Genomic DNA, 23,505 nt, shown 5'->3' on the forward strand with positions numbered 1-23,505 from the left:
TCCGGTTTTCCTGGAAATTCAAACTCTTCAACATTTAAACCATTCCAACATTCAAACTATTCTTACATTCACACTACATTCTGTCAGCATTTCAGTTCAATTCCAACATTGGAGCATTCACATGCAATTCCTTGAACAATTGCCTCATCTACTTATTATTATTATTGCTATTATTATCATTAATTATTATTATTATTAAACCATATATACCATCACGAAAAGCACATTTAAGAAAAAAAACTTTATTATGGTCTTACCTTTACTTATAAATGATGTCTATGCGCAGCTCCTTCTGATCAAAAGCATCGATAACTTGTTTATAGAAGTCTTCCTTATCTTTCTTCAGTTTTAAAAGTCTCTCTGTCTCGATGGAGATCTCCCTTTATTACCTCCTGCTTCGATTGAAAGTCCAGTTTAGAAAAATGTTTTATTTTAGATATATGTAATCCTCCATGTTAAAAGTGCAAGCGAGAGGAAAAAATAAACACACGCTGCTCACTCTTGCTGCTTGTTGTCACTTCTTCTGCAGCCGAGTAGTCACAAGAAGGATCACTAGCGCCCTCTACCACCAGGAGGCGGGAGTCATTTAATGACTCATAATTGACACACGCCGCTACGGTATATTAATAAAACATAGCTGCTTACTGTTCTTTTTAGCATCTTCAATAGCTTGGACCTTAAATCCTACTGAATAGCTCTTAATCTTCTTCCCTTTATGCGATTTCAAATTATTGAAATCAGCCTCCTCCATTTTGAAAATGATGACAGGTGAAGTGTCACTCGTGACGTGACGAGTTTGACCCGGAGGGAATTCTAGACATGCGCTAATAAAAATAATATTTAGCGAAACGAGTTTGACCCGGCGTTAATCCTGAGCCGGCGGTAATGCTAAGCATGCGCTAATTTGTTTGCGAAACGAGTTTGACCCGGCAGTAATTCTAGGCAGGTGCATACTATATACCCGGCGGCAATTCAAAGAAATACGGTCTGTCTGATTCTGATTTTGATTGAATGTGTGGACTGCATGAATGATGCCTTCTCAGTTCTCACTCTAACGCAATTTGAATGTCTAGAAATGCACTGAATTATTTTTAATCCATTATTACTAATATTAATAAGGTAAACAAGTTATCTTTTGAAGGTGTAGTCGGTAATCTGATTACTTCTTCCCAGTTTAACTGTGGTGACACTATCTAAATGAAAGCAAAACAGATGTCATCTTTCTTGGCCAACATGTTGACTGTGCTCATGCTTCTTTTATAACAGACATGTCTCTAAAGATGAATGTGAAAATGACTAATTATAGTCCACCAGCAGGGGGAGCTCATCACTAGTACTACTGCGTGGAGGCTGGCATGTGGTACATTATTTCCTGTGTGTGTATGACTTATTCAGAGGGAGAACAGCACACTTTCACGTATGGCGTCTACCATTAAGGATTGCAGGAATTTATTTTAGGATGTTTTTATATGAATAAGGTGGATTGGCCGTTGGCCTGGGAAGGCATTCCCCTGAAGGTCTTCTTCATGTGTCAGCTGGAAGTACTCTGACTGCTGTGAGGGGAAACTGATGAGATTGTGAGAAGATATGTTGGTGCAGGACAATGTCTCATGTGACTGAGCAAAGCTAGACTTTTCTAAAGAATGTTTGTTTTCTCCTGTCCCGCAGACCTCAATGAAGCACATCGTCCTCGTGAGCAGGAGGAGGAACCACAGTCCCCCCACATACACGAGGAAGAAGAGGTACCACATTCCCAACACATCAAAGAGGGAGGAGAGGAGCCACAGCCCCCCCACATTATAGAGGAAGACGAGACGCCACAGACCCATAATGTTAAACTGACCCTTCACATTAAAGGGCAAGCGGAGGACCCACTGAACTTACACATCAAAAAGGAAGAGGAGGACTCACTGACCCCCAACTTTAAAGAGGAAGAGGAGGACCAAGAGCCGCCGCACATTAAAGAGGAAGAGGAGGAAGAGGGCATCAGTCAGCCTAAATGGTTGGAGGAGTTCCCAGTGACTGGTGTCCCTGTGAAGAGTGAAGATGATGAGGTGAAAGGTGAAAGTGAGGAGAGGGGAGGGGGGGAGCCTCCAAGCAGCAGCTCAACACAACACATGACAACAGAAGCTGATGGAGACCACTGTGGAGGATCACAAGCAGACAAGCTCTTAGCTCCACTATCAGATAGTGAGGACACAACGTCACACTCTCCTGACACTGATGATGAAGACTCTAAAGATGATAAGACATGTCACACTGACAACACTCACTTCACATCTTCTCACTCTCACAAAACCTTTAAATACCATAGTCTTCTGAAAACACACATGAGAAGACACACCGGAGAAAAACCTTTTATCTGTTCAATATGTGGCAAAGGTTTTGTAGAAAGTCACAATTTGAAAGTACACATGAGAACACACACCGGTGAAAAACCTTATGTCTGTTCAATCTGTGGTACATGTTTTGTACAAAGAATCAATTTGAAAGTACACATGAGAACACACACTGGTGAAAAACCTTTTTCTTGTTCAATCTGTGGTAAAGGTTTTACACAACGTCAGAATTTGAAAGTACACATGAGAACACACACTGGAGAAAAACCTTTTTCTTGTTCACTCTGTGGTAAAGGTTTTACACAACGTCAGAATTTGAAGGTACACATGAGAACACACACCGGTGAAAAACCTTTTTCCTGTTCAATCTGCGGGAAAGGTTTTAGAGAAAGTCAACATTTGAAAAGACACATGAGAACACACGCTGGTGAAAAACCTTTTATCTGTTCAATCTGTGGTAAAGGTTTTGTTGAAAGTCAGAGTTTGAAAGTACACATGAGAACACACAATGGTGAAAACCCTTTTTCTTGTTCAATTTGTGGTAAAGGTTTTGCACAAAATCAGAGTTTGAAAAGACACATGAGAACACACACTGGAGAAAACCTGTTTACCTGTTCAATATGTGGTAAAGGTTTTGTTAAAAGTCAGGGTTTGAAAGTACACATGAGAACACACAATGGTGAAAAACCTTTTTCCTGTTCAACCTGTAGTAAAGGTTTTACACAAAGTCAATGTTTGAAAGAACACATGAGAACACACACTGGTGAAAAACCTTTCTCCTGTTCAATCTGTGGTAAAGGTTTTGCACAAAGTCAACATTTGAAAAGACACATTAAAACACACACTGGTGAAAAATCACATTCCTGTTCAATCTGCAACAGAAGCTTTTGTGACCGATCAAAGCTTGTAAGACACAAGGGAACACACACTGGTGAAAAATCACATTCCTGTTTAATCTGCAACAGAAGCTTTTTTCAACGATCAAACCTTATAAGACACATGAGAACACACACTGGTAAAAAATCACATTCCTGTTCAATCTGCAACAGAAGCTTTTGTGACCGATCAAACCTTGTAGCACACATGAGAAGACACCCAGGAGAGAAAGTGTTGAGTTGCAGTGTGTGTGGTGAAAGATTGTCTTCTAAGTACCAGTGTAAGAAACACAAGTGTGCTGGTGAGAACAGCAGCAGCAAATGAAACTGCAGGATTTGAAATAAACTGTCCAGACTTTCATTTTGACTTTCTAACAACATCAGCACATATAACATGTGTGACATTGTTGTTTGGGTAACAATCTTTTTAATATGCTTCCACATTTATAGATTAGATATTTTATATGAATGATTTTATCAGTCAAGCACATGCATTAATATGCAACATTGTGTACTTTTATTAAAAAAGGGACAGAACAATTTGAGTAAAAAGGTGAGAGTAAACAGTACAAGACTTATTTTACATGGAAAAAACATTTTGTGTGTGTGTACCCGCACACACACACACAGACACACACACACACACATATATATATATATATTTATATATATATATATATATATATATATATATATATATATATTGAAATATATTCATCATGCAATTTCAGATTCATATGAAATATTGAAGTATTACATATTTGTATTTGTAATTGTTGATAATCCCATAGATTATCACCTTTATATGATATACATATGTACTGGTTCACATCTGAAACATCTTCTGGACCACTTCAGGAAGCATATTATTATTTACTTTACACATCATTTGAACAGTTGTCTTTTATACAATTTTAAAATGTGCTGGGTCTCTATAATCTATTTTATTCATTATCCTTATTACTTTGTATTATGATGATTGTGTTGCTATTGTTTTATATGTATGTCCCCAGACCTTTATGCAATATAAATGTAAAAGGATGTTGTTGTTTTTTACAAACTTACATTTGTGGATACATCAAATAAATCCAGTATTGTGTTTTAAACATTTTTTATGTATTTTTTTTCTTTTTTAACATCCCCAAAACAACATCAATATCAGTTAAAGTTTGGAGTGTCAGACAAAAGCCAATATTGTACATCATCCCACAGAGATTTACTTTGCATACATTCTTAAAATAAACTGTTTATTGTGTTTCCCAGTCACAGAACAAACAAGTGTTGTCTTCAATTGCAAAACAACATCCAAAATATTATTTTAAATGGTCAATCCCATCTTTTTTTCTGAGATTAACTTTTTTGGCTTAGAAAAAATGGAAACTTTTAAGTTATGTGTTTTTTTTTGTTCCAGAGAAAATAAGAATAAATAGTAAATAATTAAAAAAGCTGCAGTAACTACAATATTTTGAATGAAAGCTTTTTTAAATTGTGTAATATTTTGTTTATTTGCAGGTCGTACTTAATGAAATCTTCAAATATTGAAATATTTTTTATCATTCAATAAGTGCATCAGTGACCAAATGCCTTTTTCAAACCATTGCTGTACAAAGATGGATTTGTTTCTCATTTTAATATAAGAACAATTCCATAGTGGAGTATTGTGTGTGATGAAGTTGTGTTTGTAAATTAGTTTCCAGTACAACAACACTTGCTGGTAGGGATGGGTACTGTTCACTTCTAATTCCATGTTTTATGTGTTATATATGTCAATATATTGTGTGTTTGTATTTTGCCAACATGGTAGAATCACATGATAGGCAGGTTGTATCATGTTTTTCTGTCACCTTGAGGAAATGGCATAAAGAGGAAGATGACAATATAATGTCACTTGGACAATGATGTACAGAACAGAGGAGATTTAGTTCATTTTTATTTTTGCTTTTAGACTATTTGTTTTTTTTTGTTGTCATTTTTTTTTTGACAAAACCTCTCCCTTATCCAGCTACTGATTTCTGGTAGCTGCTTAAAAATAATTAATACGGAAAGCTTTACTTTGATAAGTGTATTGTTTTCCATTGATAAACACGATTGGGAACTGACGTTGCCAAGAATGGAACTCACGTCTTGTAGAATAAAAGGCCAATGCACCAACCTTTGTGCTATCAAAGTTTTGTTGACGTTACTAACAATTACTAATCTAACGTTTATGAAATGGACTTCAAGTTTGTTGTTTTGATTGAGGTTCACAGGGCTTCTTATGTCATCATTTCTGGCTCCTCCCCTGAATGAAATAGGCCTCCATACACGCCTGGTGGAAACACCCCCTCCATTAGTCCACACAATGTTACAGGGTGATTGTATTGACATACGGCGCCACCTTGTGGCAGCCACGGTGCCCGCACCTATAACATATCACTGCGTCACGTGTGTTTACCTGAGTTGTACTTCCTACATGCAGCCTGCATACACGGTACTGAGCCACAGCAGGACTCTTGTCGTCTTTATAATGCACCACACATTATAACATGGTGTCAGAAGTCCAAGCAGGACCCGATTAAGCCCCACATTCTGTCCGTTGTTGAGACAGTGTGCATTTATTTGTTTTGGTGAGTTTTAGCAGTTCTCAGTTAGCCTGTTAGCTGTAGCACCGCGTCGGTAAAATGTCTTCCAACATCCCGCCTCCGGATCCCATGAAGATGGCTGGGGACACTCACGGCAACCAGAATAACTTCCGAGCATAGTTTGAGGATTATCTGCTGGCGACGGGGCTCAACGAGAAGGAGAAGCCCGTCCAAGCAGCGGCGCTGAGACGGCTAATGGGGAACGGCTGCCTCCATGTTTACAAATACAACCTGGGACTCACTGTCGACCAACAGAAAGATGCCGGTGCTATTCTGGAGGCACTGGAGGGATACTTTACCCCCGCGAAGAATGTCACATTCGAGAGGTACGTTTTTGGAAACTTAAAGCAAGAGGAAGGAGAATCCATAGATGCTTTTGTTACAAGGCTGCGAGAAAAGTCTGCCTCTTGTGAATATGGAGCTATAAAAGATGAACTCATAAAGGACAAGCTTGTCCTTGGCATTGCTGATGAGGGCGCCAGACGTCGTTTGCTAAGAGAAAATGATCTCAAATTGGATCAAGCAATCATGATCTGCCGTACAGCTGAGGTCCATCCATCCATCCATCCATTTTCTACCGCTTATTCCCTTTCGGGGTCGCGGGGGGCGCTGGCGCCCATCTCAGCCACAATCGGGCGGAAGGCGGGGTACACCCTGGACAAGTCGCCACCTCATCGCAGGGCCAACACAGAGACAGACAACATTCACACTCACATTCACACACTAGGGCCAATTTAGTGTTGCCAATCAACCTATCCCCAGGTGCATGTCTTTGGAAGTGGGAGGAAGCCGGTGTACCCGGAGGGAACCCACGCATTCACGGGGAGAACATGCAAACTCCACACAGAAAGATCCCGAGCCTGGATTTGAACCCAGGACTGCAGGACCTTCGTATTGTGAGGCAGACGCACTAACCCCTCTGCCACCGTGAAGCCCACAGCTGAGGTCATGGACAATAAATTAAAGTCTATGTCACTGGGCAACTCTGGGCCTGGAGAGAGCATCAATGCCGCGCAGGGGGGACAAAGATATGGACGCAGGTCTGCCGGTAGGTCATCTGAGCCCACCAACACCAGTGCACAGCTCCAGAGAATGAGAGACACAGTGGAATGCAAGTACTGTGGTACAAGACACGCACGTGGGCGAGACCAGTGCCCTGCATTTGGTAAATCTTGCTGCTCTTGTGGCACTGCCAACCATTTCGCCAAAGTATGCATGAAGGGGGGTCAGCACGCACGCCAGTTGAATGCTGTGGATGACCCGTCAACAGGGGAACAGGAGGACAGTGATGAAAGAGATGTGTACACAGCAGAGAGCGTGGGAGCGGTGAACACGCAAGGGAAAAAGTGGTTTGTCAATCTGCCACTGGGGTCCAGAGGTGCCAGCTCGACTCGGGAGCCACCTGCAATGTGATTAGCATGAAGGACAAGATGAGACTGGCGCCCAGAACGCCTCTTCAGAAGAGTCTCACCAGATTGAAGCTTGTGACAGACTTCCTGCCGTCCATGTGTGGGTTGTCGTGACGATGGACACAGGACACATCGTAGCAGGTCTGATTTGTGTTTATTATTTCAACAATCACTTTGTCCTCTTGCTTTTTTGTCGCGGCACTTTGCAGTGTGCGGGCGTTCCCTGCTTCTGGCCGCGGGGCACCTTGCGGTGTCCAGGGTTTGCGTCTGTGGCGGGGGCTCATCGTCTCTCGGGTCCTGGTTGTCGTGCTCGTGGTCGGTGTCGTCAGCTGGTTCTTTCTCCTCCTTCTCCCCCCTCGCCGTGCCCGCTTTGCCTCTCTTATAATCTAGCCGCAGATGGAGAGATTGTGAGCCGGTCGGTGTGTGTTGTAAGCACCTGATTGAAATTGCCGCTCTCGTGCTGCTCAGCGTGCGTCACGCCTCTCCTCGCCTCCCTCTTGGCCAAGGCTGTCCCTCTCAGCCCGCTGTCAGCCCGTCGGCTGCGTGTCTCCACAAGGCTGTACAACAGTGAGTGGATGAACTCGCTGGGGTTATACAGCACACAGTGTGTCATTAGGGGCAGAACACACAAGCTGGACTTTGAGGTTGTGCATACAGGCCAAAGGCCCTTGCTTTCCGGGGTTACATGTGAGAGACTAGGCCTGATACGATTCACCATTCCTGAGGAGCTAAATAAAGTGGAACACTGCAGGATGGGAGACCTGACCAAAGAGCGTCTCATCAACACATACCACGACGTGTTCACCAGCCCAGTCGAGTCCCTGCCTGGTGATGTTCACTTTGAGCTGGACAGCAGTGTGGTGCCGGTGCAGTGTGCCCCCAGGAATGTTCTAGTGGCCCTCAAGGCAGCTGTTAAAGCACAGCTCGATCAATACGAAAAGGATGGACATTTAACCACAGTCACACAGCCCACAGACTGGATCAGCAATCTGGTCATAGTGAAAAAAACTGATAAATTGAGACTATGCATTGACCCAAAGCCACTCAACCGAGCCCTGAAACGGTCCCACTACCTCATGCCCACTTTAGATGATGTGTTGTACAAGCTGCCAAAGGCGCGTATATTCACGCTGGTGGATGCGCGTGATGCATTCCTGCAGTGCCGACTGGATGAGGAGAGCAGCCTGATGACAACGTTCTGGACACCATGGGGCAGAAAACGGTGGTGTGTCAGTTGCTCCGGAACTGTACCAGAGAAAGCAACATGAGCTCCTAGCTGGATTAACTGGGATTGAGCCCATAGCCGATGACATCCTCATAGTCGGCTGCGGGGATACGGACGAGGAGGCCAACCGCGACCATGACACAAACCTCATTTTCCTAATGGACAGATGCAGAGAAGTTAAGCTCAGGCTGAGCCTGAAAAAGTTGCAGTTCCGAGTGAAGGAGGTCCGCTTCCACGGCCACATACTGTCTGCCGAGGGCCTCAAGGCTGACCCTGACAAGATCAGGGCGGTTCTGGACATGCCAAACCCCACAGACGCTAAAGGGGTCCAGCGGTGTGTTGGCTTTGTGAACTATCTTTCCAGATTCATGCCCCGCCTGTCAGAGGTATGTGAACCATTGAGGAGGCTGCTAGACAAAGACGTGGCGTGGCACTGGCTGCCAAAACATGATGCTGCCATGAAGGAAATGAAGACACTGGTCACAGCAGTACCGGTCTTGCGCTATTATGACGCCATCAAGCCAGTCACCATACAGAGCGACTCCAGTCAGACAGGCATGGGCTGCTGTCTGCTACAGGAAGGGCAGCCTGTCACTTTTGCTTCCCGCGCCGCGCCCTGACCCAGACGGAACAAAACCATGCACAGATAGAAAAGGAGTGCCTGAGCATCGTGTTCGCCTGTCAACGCTTCCACTACTACCTATATGGACGGGGTGATGTGACAGCAGAGACCGACCACCGGCCTTTAGTGTCCATCTTCAGTAAGCCCCTCCTCAGCGCGCCCAAGCGCCTACAGAGCATGCTCCTGACACTTCAGAATTACTGCCTTACGGTGGTGTACAAGCCAGGCCCTGAAATGTACATAAGTGACACGCTTAGTAGAGCCACCACCCCGCCACGGAAGACAGACACACTGTACCGACGAGAAATGGTCTGCAGCATGCAACAGGAGCAGTGTGACGCAGCGGCCATTCAGCAGGCAGACTACCTCAATGTCAGCAGCCAACGCCTGGCACAGATCCGAACACACACAGAGGAGGATGTGTGTCTCCAAACGCTCAAGGCAGTCGTACTGCGGGGATGGCCAGAACACAAAGAGGAAGCCCCCGTACTCATCAGGGACTACTGGGCCATCAGAGATGAAATACGCGCACAGGATGGCGTGCTTTTCAGGAGCCAGCGTGTCATCATTCCGAAAGCCATACGTCCGGAAATGCTGAGGAGGATCCACTACAATCATGTGGGTGGTGAAGCATGTTACAGACATGCTCGCGATACATTGTACTGGCCCGGCATGCAAGGGGAAGTCAAAGACTATGTACAGCAGTGCTCTGTATGTAACGAGTATGCGCACGAACAACAAAAAGAGACCATGATGTCACACCCGCTCCCCACACGTCCATGGCAGCTGGTAAGCATGGATTTGTACAGCTACGCAGCACAGAACTTTTTGCTCGTGGTGGACCACTACTCCGACTTCTGGGAGATAGACCTGCTCCCTGACTTGTCGGCCGACACCACAATCCGACGAATCAAGGCACAGTTTGCACGTTACGGCGTCCCGGACAGAGCCATTACGGATGGGGGAAGCTAGTTTGCCTGCAGTGAATTGCGGGCATTGGCAAGGGAGTGGGGCTTCGAACATGTCATGTCCTCACCGCGGCACCCAAAGGCTAATGGCAAAGCAGAGTCTGCAGTAAAGATTGTGAAAGGCTTGTGCAAAAAGGCGGACCGTGCCAAAGAGGACCCCTGGAAGGCCATTCTGCATTGGCGAAACACGCCCACTGAGGGCATACATTGCAGCCCAGCACAGTGTCTCATGTCACGAAGGTTGAGAACACTTCTTCCGGTGGCCGACCAGCTCCTTGCACCTCAGGTCATCACAGGGGTTTCCGAAAACCTGAGGGGGAAGCATCAGGCAGCGAAGTTAGTGTATGACAAATCGGCGAGGGATCTGCCGGAGCTGAACGTCGGCCAGCCTGTCAGAATGAAGCCACTCCCGGGCGACAGGACGGGCAGATGGAGGAGAGGGGTGTTCTATCTGGTCGACGTAGAGGGGACCACATATCGACGCAACAGAATTGATCTTAGACCGGCCGAGGCAATGCCTGAGCAACCGCTGGCTCGACCAGAATTGGCCCCAGAGCAGCCTGCGAGTGGCAGTGGCAACAGAGACAGTGCTGGCGGTGCTGGGGAGTCTCCAAGGTCTTCACCGGCCCCAAGGTCATCACCGTCTTCTCCGCAGGCCAGAGACACACCGCGCCGTGTGCTTCAGGGCCAGACTTTCTCCCGGAGTGGGAGGCTGATTAGGCCTTCTGACAGACTTGGACTGTGACACACACACACTCACACTCGAACACACACGCATACACACACCCACACACACACACACTGACATGCACTCGAATAAACATACATGGACTGTTTGCACCTTAAAAATAAAAAATAAAAAATAAAAAGTGATGTTCTGATGGAGTGTGATTTGATGACAGGTGTGCTCTTATCCTGCTACTATGTAATGTTATGTTCTCTTTTGCTATATCTGATATTGGATGTTAAACCAGGTATCGCTATCTGAGGTTGAATATGGGGTTACTAGTATGTTGATGGTCTACAGTTGATTTACAGGCAGCATTGTTCCAGTGTGGATACTTTACTAAAGGAAGGGAGATGTTACAGGGTGATTGTCTTGACATACGGCGCCACCCTGTGGCAGCCACGGTCCCGCACCTATAACATATCACTGCGTCACGTGTGTTTACCTGAGTTGTACTTCCTACATGCAGCCTGAATACACGGTACTGAGCCACAGCAGGACTCTTGTCGTCTTTATAATGCACCACACATTATAACATACATTGGATGAAAATCATGTCTCAAATGTAGTATTTCACGAGTAAGCCGTGTAATAAACGGGATAACGTCGAGTGAGTTGTATGTTGTGGAAAATGCTTACCTGTGTGTGGATTTCGGGGTGATTCGACTGTAAATGTCGCTTCAAGTTTGTTGTGTTTTCCCCCGTAATCCTTGCGCTGAATTTCTTACACTGCGTCTTGTTATCTTTGAAGTCAAATATAACATTCCCCCATATGTCCTCTCTCCTCTTCCTCCCCGGCGTTGACATGTTGTCTTCTGCAGCGCATTCCCGGGTCAGTCTCAAACGCAAACTACGTTTACGTAACTTCCTTACCACGTCGCTCTGATTGGTTCTCTTCCCAACTCCTCCCGCCTCTTCCTAACGAAATGAGTTCCGATTGGATCTTGTCTCTGGCAGACATTTTCGTCTCGTTTTATTCGTTGACGAATATGTCAATACCCCTCGTCATCGTCTTAGTCCACGTAAATTATTTTTTATTTAGTTATTGTATTGTTTTAGTCGGAAAAAAAGGTCGTTGACGATAACTATGAGGGAAATTTTTCTTCAACAAAATTAACACTGGTTGGGAATCCTTTTTTTTTTTTTCTTTCTTTTTGTTTGCCATGAAAAAGGGAGGTTTTTTGTGGTTGCTGCACTAATTGTAAGTGTATATTGTGTTTTTATGTTGATTTAATAAAAAAAAAAAATAATAAAAAAATTTCTGCGGCCCGGTACTAATCGGGCAACGGCCCGGTGGTTGGGGACCACTGCTTTACATGTTTAGTGTATAAGTAATAATTAAACAACTGTTTAATATATGAATATTAAAAAGTTGTTTATTGTATAAATATTAAATACATGTTTAGCGTATAAATTATATATATATATATAGAGAGAGAGAGAGAGAGAGACAGACTTAATAAGAGGGAACGTGCGCCCTCCTGTGGACTTCTGCTGCAACTGCACACACGAATAAATTCATTACTTCCAAGTGTGCCTTATTTAGTGTCCCAGACTTCCAATTCCTCCTTTACATGTTTAGTGTATAAGTATTAATTAAACAACTGTTTAATATAGGGTTCTCAAACTCAATTTACCTGGGGGCCACTGGATGCAGAAACTGGGTGAGGCTGGGCCGAAAGAAAAGATTTCTTAAAAAATCTAACATGCACTTTCCCGCCCTATTATTGGCTGCCGTGACTGCACTGCCTTTAACGTCCTCTACAACAGTGGTTCTCAACGTTTTTTCAGTGATGTACCCCCTGTGAACATGTTTTTAATTTAAGTACCCCCTAATCAGAGCAAAGCAGTTTTTGGTTGGAAAAAAAGAGATAAAAAAGCATAATACAGCACTATGTCATCAGTTTCCGATTTATTAAAGGCCTACTGAAAGCCACTACTACCGACGACGCAGTCTGATAGTTTATATATCAAAGATGAAATATTAACATTGCAACACATGCTGTTGGGTTTCTTCTTTCTTCACTCATCTTCAATGAATACTCAAGTTGAATATAAAAGAAAGATGATGGTTTATTTTAAGGATGGTTCAGTACAATGCCTCACAGCACCGGGAAACAAAACATCGGTAACTGTGGAAAATAGAACACAACTTCATCGCGCTTCTTTCTGTGAGTCTCTCATATTCTCTCGCGCGAAGTGAACCGGAAGAGATCACGTGATGATAACACAGGCGAGCCTGCACTACCGTATATAACCTGTTGGAGGCGCAAAACAACAACAGCAAGCCTCTCTCTTGATACACAAAAACAGCATTAATTACAATGAGATCACATTTACTCAACACCCCCCCTTGATCTCATGACCATGAAACAGTGAAACACATTAGTTTCCAAAAAAGAATAATTTGAATTTGTCAATCTTGGCTCTTGTAGTAGGTTTGGTTAAGATGTCTGCAACCATGTCTTCTGTAGGACAGTAGACCAATGAAATTTTCCCTTCAGTGAGTGCCTCGCGAATGAAATGGTATTTGACATCAATATGTTTGGACCTCTGTCTATTAACTGGATTTTTGTTCAATAAAAGAGCCCCTTGATTGTCTCCAAGAATTGTTGTACTATTGTACAAACATTTGTCCATGCCACTCAACAGTTGGGTGATATAAATACTTTCTCGTGTAGTGGTGGATAAGCCAATATATTCAGCTTCACAAGTTGACAATGCAACTGTTGGTTGTTTCTTTGAATTCCAGGATATAGCTGGACCTTGTTTTGTTAGACCGAAACAATATCCACTAGTGCTGCGTCGGTCTTTCACTGATGATGCCCAGTCTGAATCGCTAAATGCAATAAGTTTGAGGCCTTCCTCACTTTTCTTGAAACTTAGTTCAAAGTCATGTGTACCCTTGAGATACCTTAGCACATGTTTGGCAGCAACTAGATCCTGTGCTGTTGGCTTTGCCAATGTTTGTGATAACCTACCAACAATCCAGCTGATATCTGGTCTGGTGCAGGTCATGGCATAGATCAAACTACCAATGATTTCACGGTATTCTTTGGGGTTTACCACCTCGGTAGTGTCACACTCATTTTGATTTGTAGTGCTCAGTTCTACTTTCTGTTCAGAAGGAGTGCTTTTAGGTTTGCATTCTGACATGCCAAACCTTTCAAGCATCTTTTTTATGTACATCTTTTGATCCATCTTGATTTCATTCTGTTTCTGTTCAAAATGAATACCCAGGAAATAAGACATCTTACCGATGTCTTTCATGTTGAATTTGGCTTTCATTATGTTTTTGAATTGCTCAAGTGCTTCTTTGCTACTTGCAGCAATGATCAGGTCGTCCACCCAGATGATGACAATGACTGTTTCATTTTCTGTTTGTTTTCGGTAGACACAATGATCAGATAGGTTTCTTTTGAAATTGTTTTGCTCTAAATGGTCATTTAGAAGTTTGTACCAATTTCTTCCTGATTGTTTTAGGCCATAGATTGATTTCTTCAACCTAAATACTAGTTTTTCACCTGTGTCCGATGTTTTCTGAAAACCTTCTGGTTGATCTAGGTATATCTCTTCATCAATGGGGGCATGTAAATATGCCGTTTTCACATCCATCTGGTGGACGGTGAGGTCATTTTGAACAGCTATTTGCATCAATGCACGCACAGAAGTAATGTCTGCAGTTGGTGCAAATGTTTCTTGATAATCTATACCTTCAGTTTGACTGTATCCTTTGGCAACATATCTAGCTTTGAAAAGCTGTCCTTTCTCTGTGTTTTCTTTGAGGGCATAAACCCACTTTCCGCCTATTGCATTTTTCCCTTTTGGTAATGTTGTTAGTTCAAATGTGTCATTTTTTTGAGAGATGCCAATTCGTCTTTCATGGCTTTTTCCCAGCTGGCTGCCTCTGATGACATCGGGGTGTCTTTATACGTCTGTGGGACTCCACACACTGCCCTGCAACAGTGATCAATAATGTCATGGCTTTCATTGGTATCATCAATATTTGTTACATATTCCTCTAAGTATTTTGGAGGAACAATTCTCCCTCTCTTTGGGTAACGACCTCTTTGTTCTATCCTAGTCTCTATGTTAGTTGTGGCATCATCTAACACCACCTCTTCCTCTACTTCCAGAGTTTGTGTTTGGTTGTCAACATCATTTTGTGGTACAGTTTGACTTTCGAAGCTCCCTGATTTTTCTGACACAGTGTCAGGTAGTTTGGTTTCATTGCTTTCGCAATCTGGGATGTCCAAGTCATATGCATTTTTTTGTGTGTCTTTTTCTGCAGTGTTCTTTTTGGTGAATTTTACCAGTCTGTGTTTTGACACTTTTCTTGACTGTGGATCATAGACCAAGTATGCTGGACTAATTTTGCTATAGCTCACAAATACTCCTTTCTCACACCTTGGTTCAAGTTTCTTGTGAGTGTGAGTGTATGCGTAACACTCCGAGCCAAACACCCACATTTTTGAAATGTTGGGCTTCTTTCCATTTAGCATGAAATATGGTGTGTTCTTTGTTCTGTCATTGTAACATCTGTTCCGAATATGGGCGGCACTTTGAACAGCATAAGGCCATAATGTTTTTGGTAACTCTTTTTCTAGTAGCATACACTTTGCCATTTCAAACAGTGTTCGCCACTGTCTTTCAGCTGTACCGTTTTGATGAGGAGAATAAGGTGACGAAGTTTCATGTCTGATACTTTTCTCTCTCAAAAGTGTTTGAAAATCGTTTCCAGTGAACTCAGTTCCATTATCTGAGCGTATACATTTTACGTTGCCATATGGGGAAACGTCTGCAATGAACTTCTCTGTCGCAAGGGTAGTTTCACTCTTATTCTTCAAGAAGTAAACAAATACTGCCCCTGAATAATCATCAGTAAATGAGACTGAATATTTATGCCCATCTAATCCAATTGGGTCAATGGGGCCGGCCAGGTCAGTGTGCACCAGCTCTAGGGGTGCACTAGCTTTGACATCAGGTAATTTGTTCCTAGTGTTAGTGAATTTTCCTTGTGTACAAATGTCACATTCTATCTTTGTATCTCCTGTAACTGTCATGCCTGTCACAACATTTTGAAGCTTCAACACATCATTCACATTGCAGTGCCCCAAGATCCCGTGCCATGTTTTCACATCACAACATAGATTCACTTTGTCTTTTGACATCATGTCATGCACAGAGTCATCGTATGGTTTTTGATGGTTTACCGTTTTGAGGTAGTACAGTCTCTCGTGTACTTCTAACTTGAAGGTGTTTCCTTCTTTTGTGATGAGCCGGTTTTGTCCTTCTTCGAAGATCACTTGAGCTCCATCAGTTGTGGCTGCTTTCACCGACATGAAGTCTTGTGGGTAGATTGGGATGAACAAGGCGTTCTTCAGTGTGATGGGGACACTTTTCCCTTCCGTGTTGCGTAGAAGAACCACTGCATCGCCTCTCTTCAGAGCCACGTTGTTCTTCCTTGTTCCATTGGCCAACTCCATGTAGTGTTTGTTTGGGTTAAAAGTCTCATCAAATCGTGTAAATTTGCTCTTCTCAGTGATTATGTGTGACGTCGCCCCACAGTCCACCATCAGTCCATTTTGTTTGATGCCGTCTGGAAGCACCAAATGACTGGCTTGGAACACAAAGGAGGTTCCACTTTCCTTTGAATCTTCTTCTTTCTCCATAGTTTGTTTAGCAGAGTCAGGCTTGGTTTTTCTTCTGCACGTCTCGTCTGTATGTGTTGTGCTTCTGTGGTAGTTGCACCACTTTGGTGTTGTTTTGTGGGGACAATTTCTCGCAAAATGTCCACGATTCCCACATCCATAACAGGTTGCTGACGCTATGTCCACTTTCATTACGTTGTCTGAATTTGGTTTGTGTTCAAATTTCTCTGTCTCTTCGTAGCTTCGTAGTTTGCTCTTAAACTCCACAAAAGTCACTTCATCGTTGCTCTGTGTCATGTGAATGACGAATGGTTTGTATGGTTCTGGTAGGCCCCGCAGAACCATAGCAATGCTCAACTCATCGCTTATTACTTGCTTTGTATTTCTTAAAGAAGTCACAATCTTTTCGGCTCTAATGATGTAGTCTGTAATAGTTTCTTCGGAGTTTTTCTTCAGGGAACACAATTCGTTGTACAGGGAAATAATTCTTGGCTTACCATCACTGGCATAATGGCGCCGTAAAATTTGTAGTGCTTTGCGACCATCGTCAGCAGCGTCTCTCATCACCAACGACAGACTTTTGTCGTCGAGAAACTGGATTAGCTCTGCAAAACATTCTGCATTCTTCTCTGGGTCCACTTCACCAGAGGAAAGTATTGTGTCCTTTAAACCTTCAAGTCTCATGCGACCAAGAAATTTTACTTCCCAAAGTTTGTAGTTGTCCTCGTCTCCATCGAAGACCAGGCGCTGCCATCTTCCTCCCGTTGCATGTCTGGGCCCATAACCTGTTGGGTTTCTTCTTTCTTCACTCATCTTCAATGAATACTCAAGTTGAATATAAAAGAAAGAAGATGGTTTATTTTAAGGATGGTTCAGTACAATGCCTCACAGCACCGGGAAACAAAACATCGGTAACTGTGGAAAATAGAACACAACTTCATCGCGCTTCTTTCTGTTAGTCCCTCATATTCTCTCGCGCGAAGTGAACCGGAAGAGATCACGTGATGATAACACAGGCGAGCATGCACTACCTTATATAACCTGTTGGAGGCGCTAAACAACAACAGCAAGCCTCTCTCTTGATACACAAAAACAGCATTAATAACAATGAGATCACATTTACTCAACACATGCCAATATGTTAGTTTAGTAAATTGCAATTTTAAATTTCCCGCGGAGTTTATTGTTGTAAAAGTCGCGTAATGATGACACGTGTTTGTGACGTCTCGGGTTGTAGCGGACATATTAGCCCAGCACCACACACGGCTAAAAGTCATCTCTTTTCATCGCATAATTACACAGTATTTTGGACATCTGTGTTGCTGAATCTTTTGCAATTATACAAGTAATAATGGAGACTATAAATAAGAATGCTGTTGGTGGAAAGCGGTGGATTGCAGCTGCCTTTAGCACCAAAACACAGCCGGTGTTTCTTTGTTTGTTGTGAAGCTTTAACACAGAGCGGTCAAGCGAACATGTTTCTCTACGTCAACCAGCAAGTTTTTGGATGGGAAAATTGTGATATTAAGTCGACTCTTACCGGATGCTTCAGTGGATTACGGGACCTCCTCCTGCAGCTCAAAAAGGCAGCTGGGATCTTGGCTCCTCCATCGGCTTCTCTGAGAGACACTGGCGTTCACCGCAGCCACCCAACTTTCACGTATGTCTTTACAAGCTCACTAAAACACTATTAAAACAATAAGCAGATAAGGGATCTTCCAGAATTTTCCTAGTAAATGTGTCTAATTACATCTGAAACGCCGCCTGGAGCCGTCGCCTTTTTTTTTTTTTTTTTAGAATCTTTCATCCTCGCTCAAATTAATGGGGGAATCGTCGCTTTTTTGGTCCAAATAGCTCTATCCTGTACCCTGTTATTAAGGGGACTCCCGTGAAAATTGGCAACGTTGGGAAGTATGACGCTGTCAAGTTCCGTTCATATTAAACTCGCGGGCCGCATATACATTAAATTTTCACATCCAAGTGCGGGCCGCAAAATAACGTCTCGCGGGCCGCAATTGGCCCGCTGGCCGCATGTTTGGGATATATATATATATATATATATATATATTGTAGCAGGTTTCGTACCTGCGTCTTCTGGATCAGTGACTTCCGCACACTTCACTCAGTGGTTTTTACAACTTTCAATATTTACACAAATCAATTAGGCTTTGCAGCCCCTCTTGCAAGTCTCTTTTCGAGTCCTTCTGTGTTCTGGCTTTTCAGCACGCTCCCCTTTGTGTCGTCTGTCCTCCCGATCACGGTCTCCCGCGCTGCTAATAAAGGAACAGGTGATTAGATAACTCGTTCCAGCTGAGAATATCCACTCACCTGTCAGCTGCTTCATGACCGATTTCTGCACACACCCCGTCCGCAGGGAACGCGCTGACCACGCCCCCTGCCACAATATATATATATATATATATATATATATATATATATATATATATATATATATCCGTCCATCCATCCATCCATCATCTTCCGCTTATCCGAGGTCGGGTCGCAGGGGCAGCCGCAAAATAACGCATGTTTGGGACCCCTGGTTTAATATATGAATATTAAAAACTTGTTTAGTGTATAAATATTAAATACATGTTAGTGTATAAATTAAATATATATATATATATATATATATATATATATATATATATAAGGGCTTCACGGTGGCAGAGGGGTTAGTGCGTCTGCCTCACAATACGAAGGTCCTGCAGTCCTGGGTTCAAATCCGGGCTCGGGATCTTTCTGTGTGGAGTTTGCATGTTCTCCCCGTGACTGCGTGGGTTCCCTCCGGGTACTCCGGCTTCCTCCCACCTCCAAAGACATGCACCTGGGGATAGGTTGATTGGCAACACTAAATGGTCCCTAGTGTGTGAATGTGAGTGTGAATATTGTCTGTCTATCTGTGTTGGCCCTGCGATGAGGTGGCGACTTGTCCAGGGTGTACCCCGCCTTCCGCCCGATTGTAGCTGAGATAGGCACCAGCGCCCCCCGCGACCCCGGAAGGGAGAAAGCGGTAGAAAATGGATGGATGGATGGATGGATATATATATATATATATACATCCATCCATCATCTTCCGCTTATCCGAGGTCGGGTCGCAGGGGCAGCAGCCTAAGCAGGGAAGCCCAGACTTCCCAGCCACTTCGTCTAGCTCTTCCCGGGGGATCCCGAGGCGTTCCCAGGCCAGCCGGGAGACATAGTCTTCCCAACGTGTCCTGGGTCTTCCCCATGGCCTCCTACCGGTTGGACATGCCCTAAACACCTCCCTAGGGAGGCGTTCGGGTGGCATCCTGACCAGATGCCCGAACCACCTCATCTGGCTCCTCTCCATGTGGAGGAGCAGCGGCTTTACTTTGAGTTCCTCCCGGATGGAAGAGCTTCTCACCCTATCTCTAAGGGAGAGACCCACCACCCAGGCGGAGGAAACTTATTTCGGCCGTTTGTACCCGTGATCTTATCCTTTTGGTCATGACCCAAAGCTCATGACCATTGGTGAGGATGGGAACGTAGATCGACCGGTAAATTAATATATGTATGTATATATATACTGTATATATATATATATATATATATATAGAGAGAGAGAGAGAGAGAGAGAGAGAGACCAGACTTATGAAGAGGGAATGTGCGCCCTCCTGTGGACTTCTGCTGCAACTGCACACACAAAGAACTTCATTACTTCCAAGTGTGCCTTATTTAGTGTCCCAGACTTCCAATTCCTCCTTTACATGTTTAGTGTATAAGTATTAATTAAACAACTGTTTATTATATGAATATTAAAAACTTGTTTAGTGTATAAATATTAAATACATGTTTAGCATATAAATTAAATATTTGAATTGAATTGAAACATTTATTTCAAACCAGCACAGTACAACTAAACACAGTTTTTTTTTTTTTTACACTTTGGCAGAGATATTTATGCAAGGCTTGAAAAGGGTTTGGATGAAGCAGATGCTTATAATAGTCCAACCCCTCTCACTCATTCCACATTTAACATCCATCCATCTATTTTCTACCGCTTATTCCCTTTTTTGGGGATGCGGGGGGCGCTGGCGCCTATCATAAACAATATAATACAAGAAAATAAAATAATAATAATAATTTTAAAAAAACAAGAACAACTCCTGTACACTAATAATAATAATAATAATAATAATGGATTAGATTTACATCGCACTTTTCTATTATTAGATACTCAAAGCGCTCACACACAATATGATAGTACCACTGTTACTATGAGACAAGACAAGACAAGACAAAACACACGCGCACGCACGCACGCACGCACACACACACACACGCACACACACACACACACACACACACACACACACACACACACACACACACACACACACACACACACACACACCTCTCTCCCATGGCTCTGTGCTGAGTGCATCACTCTCTTTCCTCCTCGTACTTCTTCAGTACTTCTTTTTGAAACAGTGTTTTAAATTGAATCATGCTAGAACACATTTTTAAATTGTCCCCTAAGTTGTTCCACAGAGTGACTCCACACACTGAAATGCACATTGATTTGAAAGTGGTTCTACATTTAGGCAAATATAATTAGTTGTTTCCTCTTAAACTGTAACTATGGTGATCATCTCCATCATGGAATAGGTTCTGTATATTGGATGGTAGAGAGTTTTGGGATGCACTAAACATCATTTGAGCAGTTTTAATGTTGATCACATGGTTCAGTTTAAGTCCATAAATAGTGGATTTGATTGATGTCTGTAGTGAACATTGGACACAATCCTGATGGCCTTTTTCTGCAGAGTGACTAAAGGTTGTAGATGTGATTTATAACAATTTCCCCAGACTCCAACACAATAGTTTAAATATGACATAATAAATGAATGAAACAATAACAGCAGAGCATTGGTGTTCAATAAATGACATGATCTCCTCATCATTCCAACACATTTAGCAACTTTTGCTTATATGAGGCTTCCATGAGATATTTTCATCTATTATCACTCCTAAGAAAGAATGTTGTTGAACATATTCTATTGGTGTATCATCAATAACAATCCTGATTGGTATATTACTTTTGCAATTGCTAAAGAGCATTATTTTGGTCTTCTTTAAATTCAGAGACAATTTGTTTGTATAAAAGCAAGTTTTTAGCTTCATCATCTCCTCAGTTCCAGAAGTCAGAAGTTGCTTCACGTGGTCACCTGCACATGTAATTGTTGTATCGTCAGCAAAGAGGATGAACTCCAGCAGTGTTGATACTTGACATATTTTGTTGATATATATAATGAATAGTGTGGGTACCAGTATGGACCCCTGGGGGACTCCACAGTTATGTTCATGAGTGTAGATTGATGTTGGTCCATCTGAACAATCTGCTGTCTCTCATTTAAGTAGCTCTCCAGCCATTTCCCTGCCAATCCCCTTATGTCGTAGTTTTCCAGTTTATTTACCAAAATCTGGTGGTCAATGGTATCGAAAGCCTTTTGCAGGTCAATAAAAATTCCTATAACAAATTTGTTCTTCTCGATACCATTAGTAATGTACTCTATTAAGTCAATTAGCGCTAATGAAGTTTAGCTATTTTGTCGCAACCCATAATGACAATCGGATAATAATTTGTGCTTTTCAATGAAGCCACGAAGTCTATTATCGAATAATTTTTCCAATATTCTTGATAACTGTGGCAGAAGGGAGACGGGCCGGTAATTTGTGAAGTGGTGTTTGTCTCCAGATTTGACGATGAGGATGACTTTTCAGAGTTTCATTTGTGAAGGAAATTGTCCAAGTCGAAAAGATGAATTGCAGATGTGTGTGAATGGTTTGATGATTTCTTCTGCTACGTTCCAGACCGTCCTCATGTCGAGGTCATGGATGTCATGTACACGTGATGTTTTGTTCTTGTTTTTCTGAATAACCTCCAAGACTTCCTTTTCTACAGTCAGAGTAAGGAACATCAAATAAGGATTTTTTTCAATAAAATCCATGGGCTGTTCATCATTAATTAGGATTTTTTTTGCCAGCTTAGGCCCAATATTAACAAAAAACATATTGAAGCCGTCAGCAATCATCTTCTTGTCACTTATGATTTGGTCGTTCTCAACAAAAAACTCGGGATAACAAGGACTGTTTGAACCATGCCCAATAATTGTATATAAAACCTTCCAAATTCCCTTTATATCATTTTTCTTTTGGATTAATAGTTTGCTGGTGTATTCTTTCCTGCTTGCTCTTAATATGCTGGTTAATGTATTTGTATGTGTTTTGTACTTTTCTTCAGTTTCTATGGTTTGATGCCTATAGAAAAGTCCTAAATAAATAATTGTTCTTTTTGCAAGCGTTCGCAAGCCCTTTGGTTATCCATGGAGTTTTTTTGGAGTTAATTATAGTGCATTTTTTGATGGGGCAGTGTGTATCATAAAGTCAGAAAAAAATGTCATGAAATAAATTACAAGCTGCATTTATATCTGACGTTTGAAAAACAGAATCCAAGTTTTGTTTCGCTAAATCATTTTTAAGTGCTGGTAATGATCGTTCAGTTGTGGCTCTTTGATAATATTCACTAATTCCAGGTTTGGATGTTTTGCAGTTATTATTGTACACCATGAACACTGGTAAATGATGACTGAGGTCACTCACTAACAAGCCTCCAGTTACAGTCTGATCCACAATGTTACAGAATATGTTGTCAATAAGTGTGGTGCTGTGTGTTGGGATTCCTGTGGCTGGTGTAATCAGTGGGAATAAGCCCATGCAGAACATGCTGTCAATAAATTCTGCGCTGTGTTTGTGTTTATTAGGATTCAAAAGGTTAATATTTAAGTCACCGCATACTATATATTTTTTGTTCCTTTTAAATAATTTTTCCATCCATTCATTAAATATTTTCAAGTCGGATTCTGGTGTTCTATAAACGCAGCTTACAATAATGTGTTTCCTATTTGAAAATGATAATTCCACAGTGACGCATTCAAAGAGTTCCTCAACAGCTAAACACATATCATTTACAATACTACAGTTGATATTTTTGTCCACATACAGAGCCACACCTCCTCCTCTCTTAGTTTTACGGTTGGTGCAAAA

General features: G+C 42.5%; 3 protein-coding genes across 3 annotated transcripts in view; 1 reads left to right on the plus strand and 2 right to left on the minus strand.

Moving 5' to 3' along the window:
- The window catches only part of LOC133542085 (gastrula zinc finger protein XlCGF57.1-like), a 266,842-nt gene that overhangs the window by 219,701 nt on the left and 23,636 nt on the right, over positions 1–23,505 (minus strand). The gene's annotated exons all lie outside the window — the stretch shown is intronic.
- LOC133542095 (uncharacterized) overlaps positions 1–23,505 on the minus strand; it is a 132,462-nt gene that overhangs the window by 3,377 nt on the left and 105,580 nt on the right. The gene's annotated exons all lie outside the window — the stretch shown is intronic.
- LOC133542084 (gastrula zinc finger protein XlCGF57.1-like) lies at positions 1,629–3,855 on the plus strand. The gene has a single exon (XM_061885918.1). The coding sequence runs from the start codon at positions 1,644–1,646 to the stop codon at positions 3,537–3,539; it is 1,896 nt and encodes a 631-aa protein (XP_061741902.1). The 5' UTR covers positions 1,629–1,643; the 3' UTR covers positions 3,540–3,855.

The sequence above is a fragment of the Nerophis ophidion genome, linkage group LG24 (assembly GCF_033978795.1).
Source record: "Nerophis ophidion isolate RoL-2023_Sa linkage group LG24, RoL_Noph_v1.0, whole genome shotgun sequence".
Classification (NCBI taxonomy): Eukaryota; Metazoa; Chordata; class Actinopteri; order Syngnathiformes; family Syngnathidae; genus Nerophis; species Nerophis ophidion.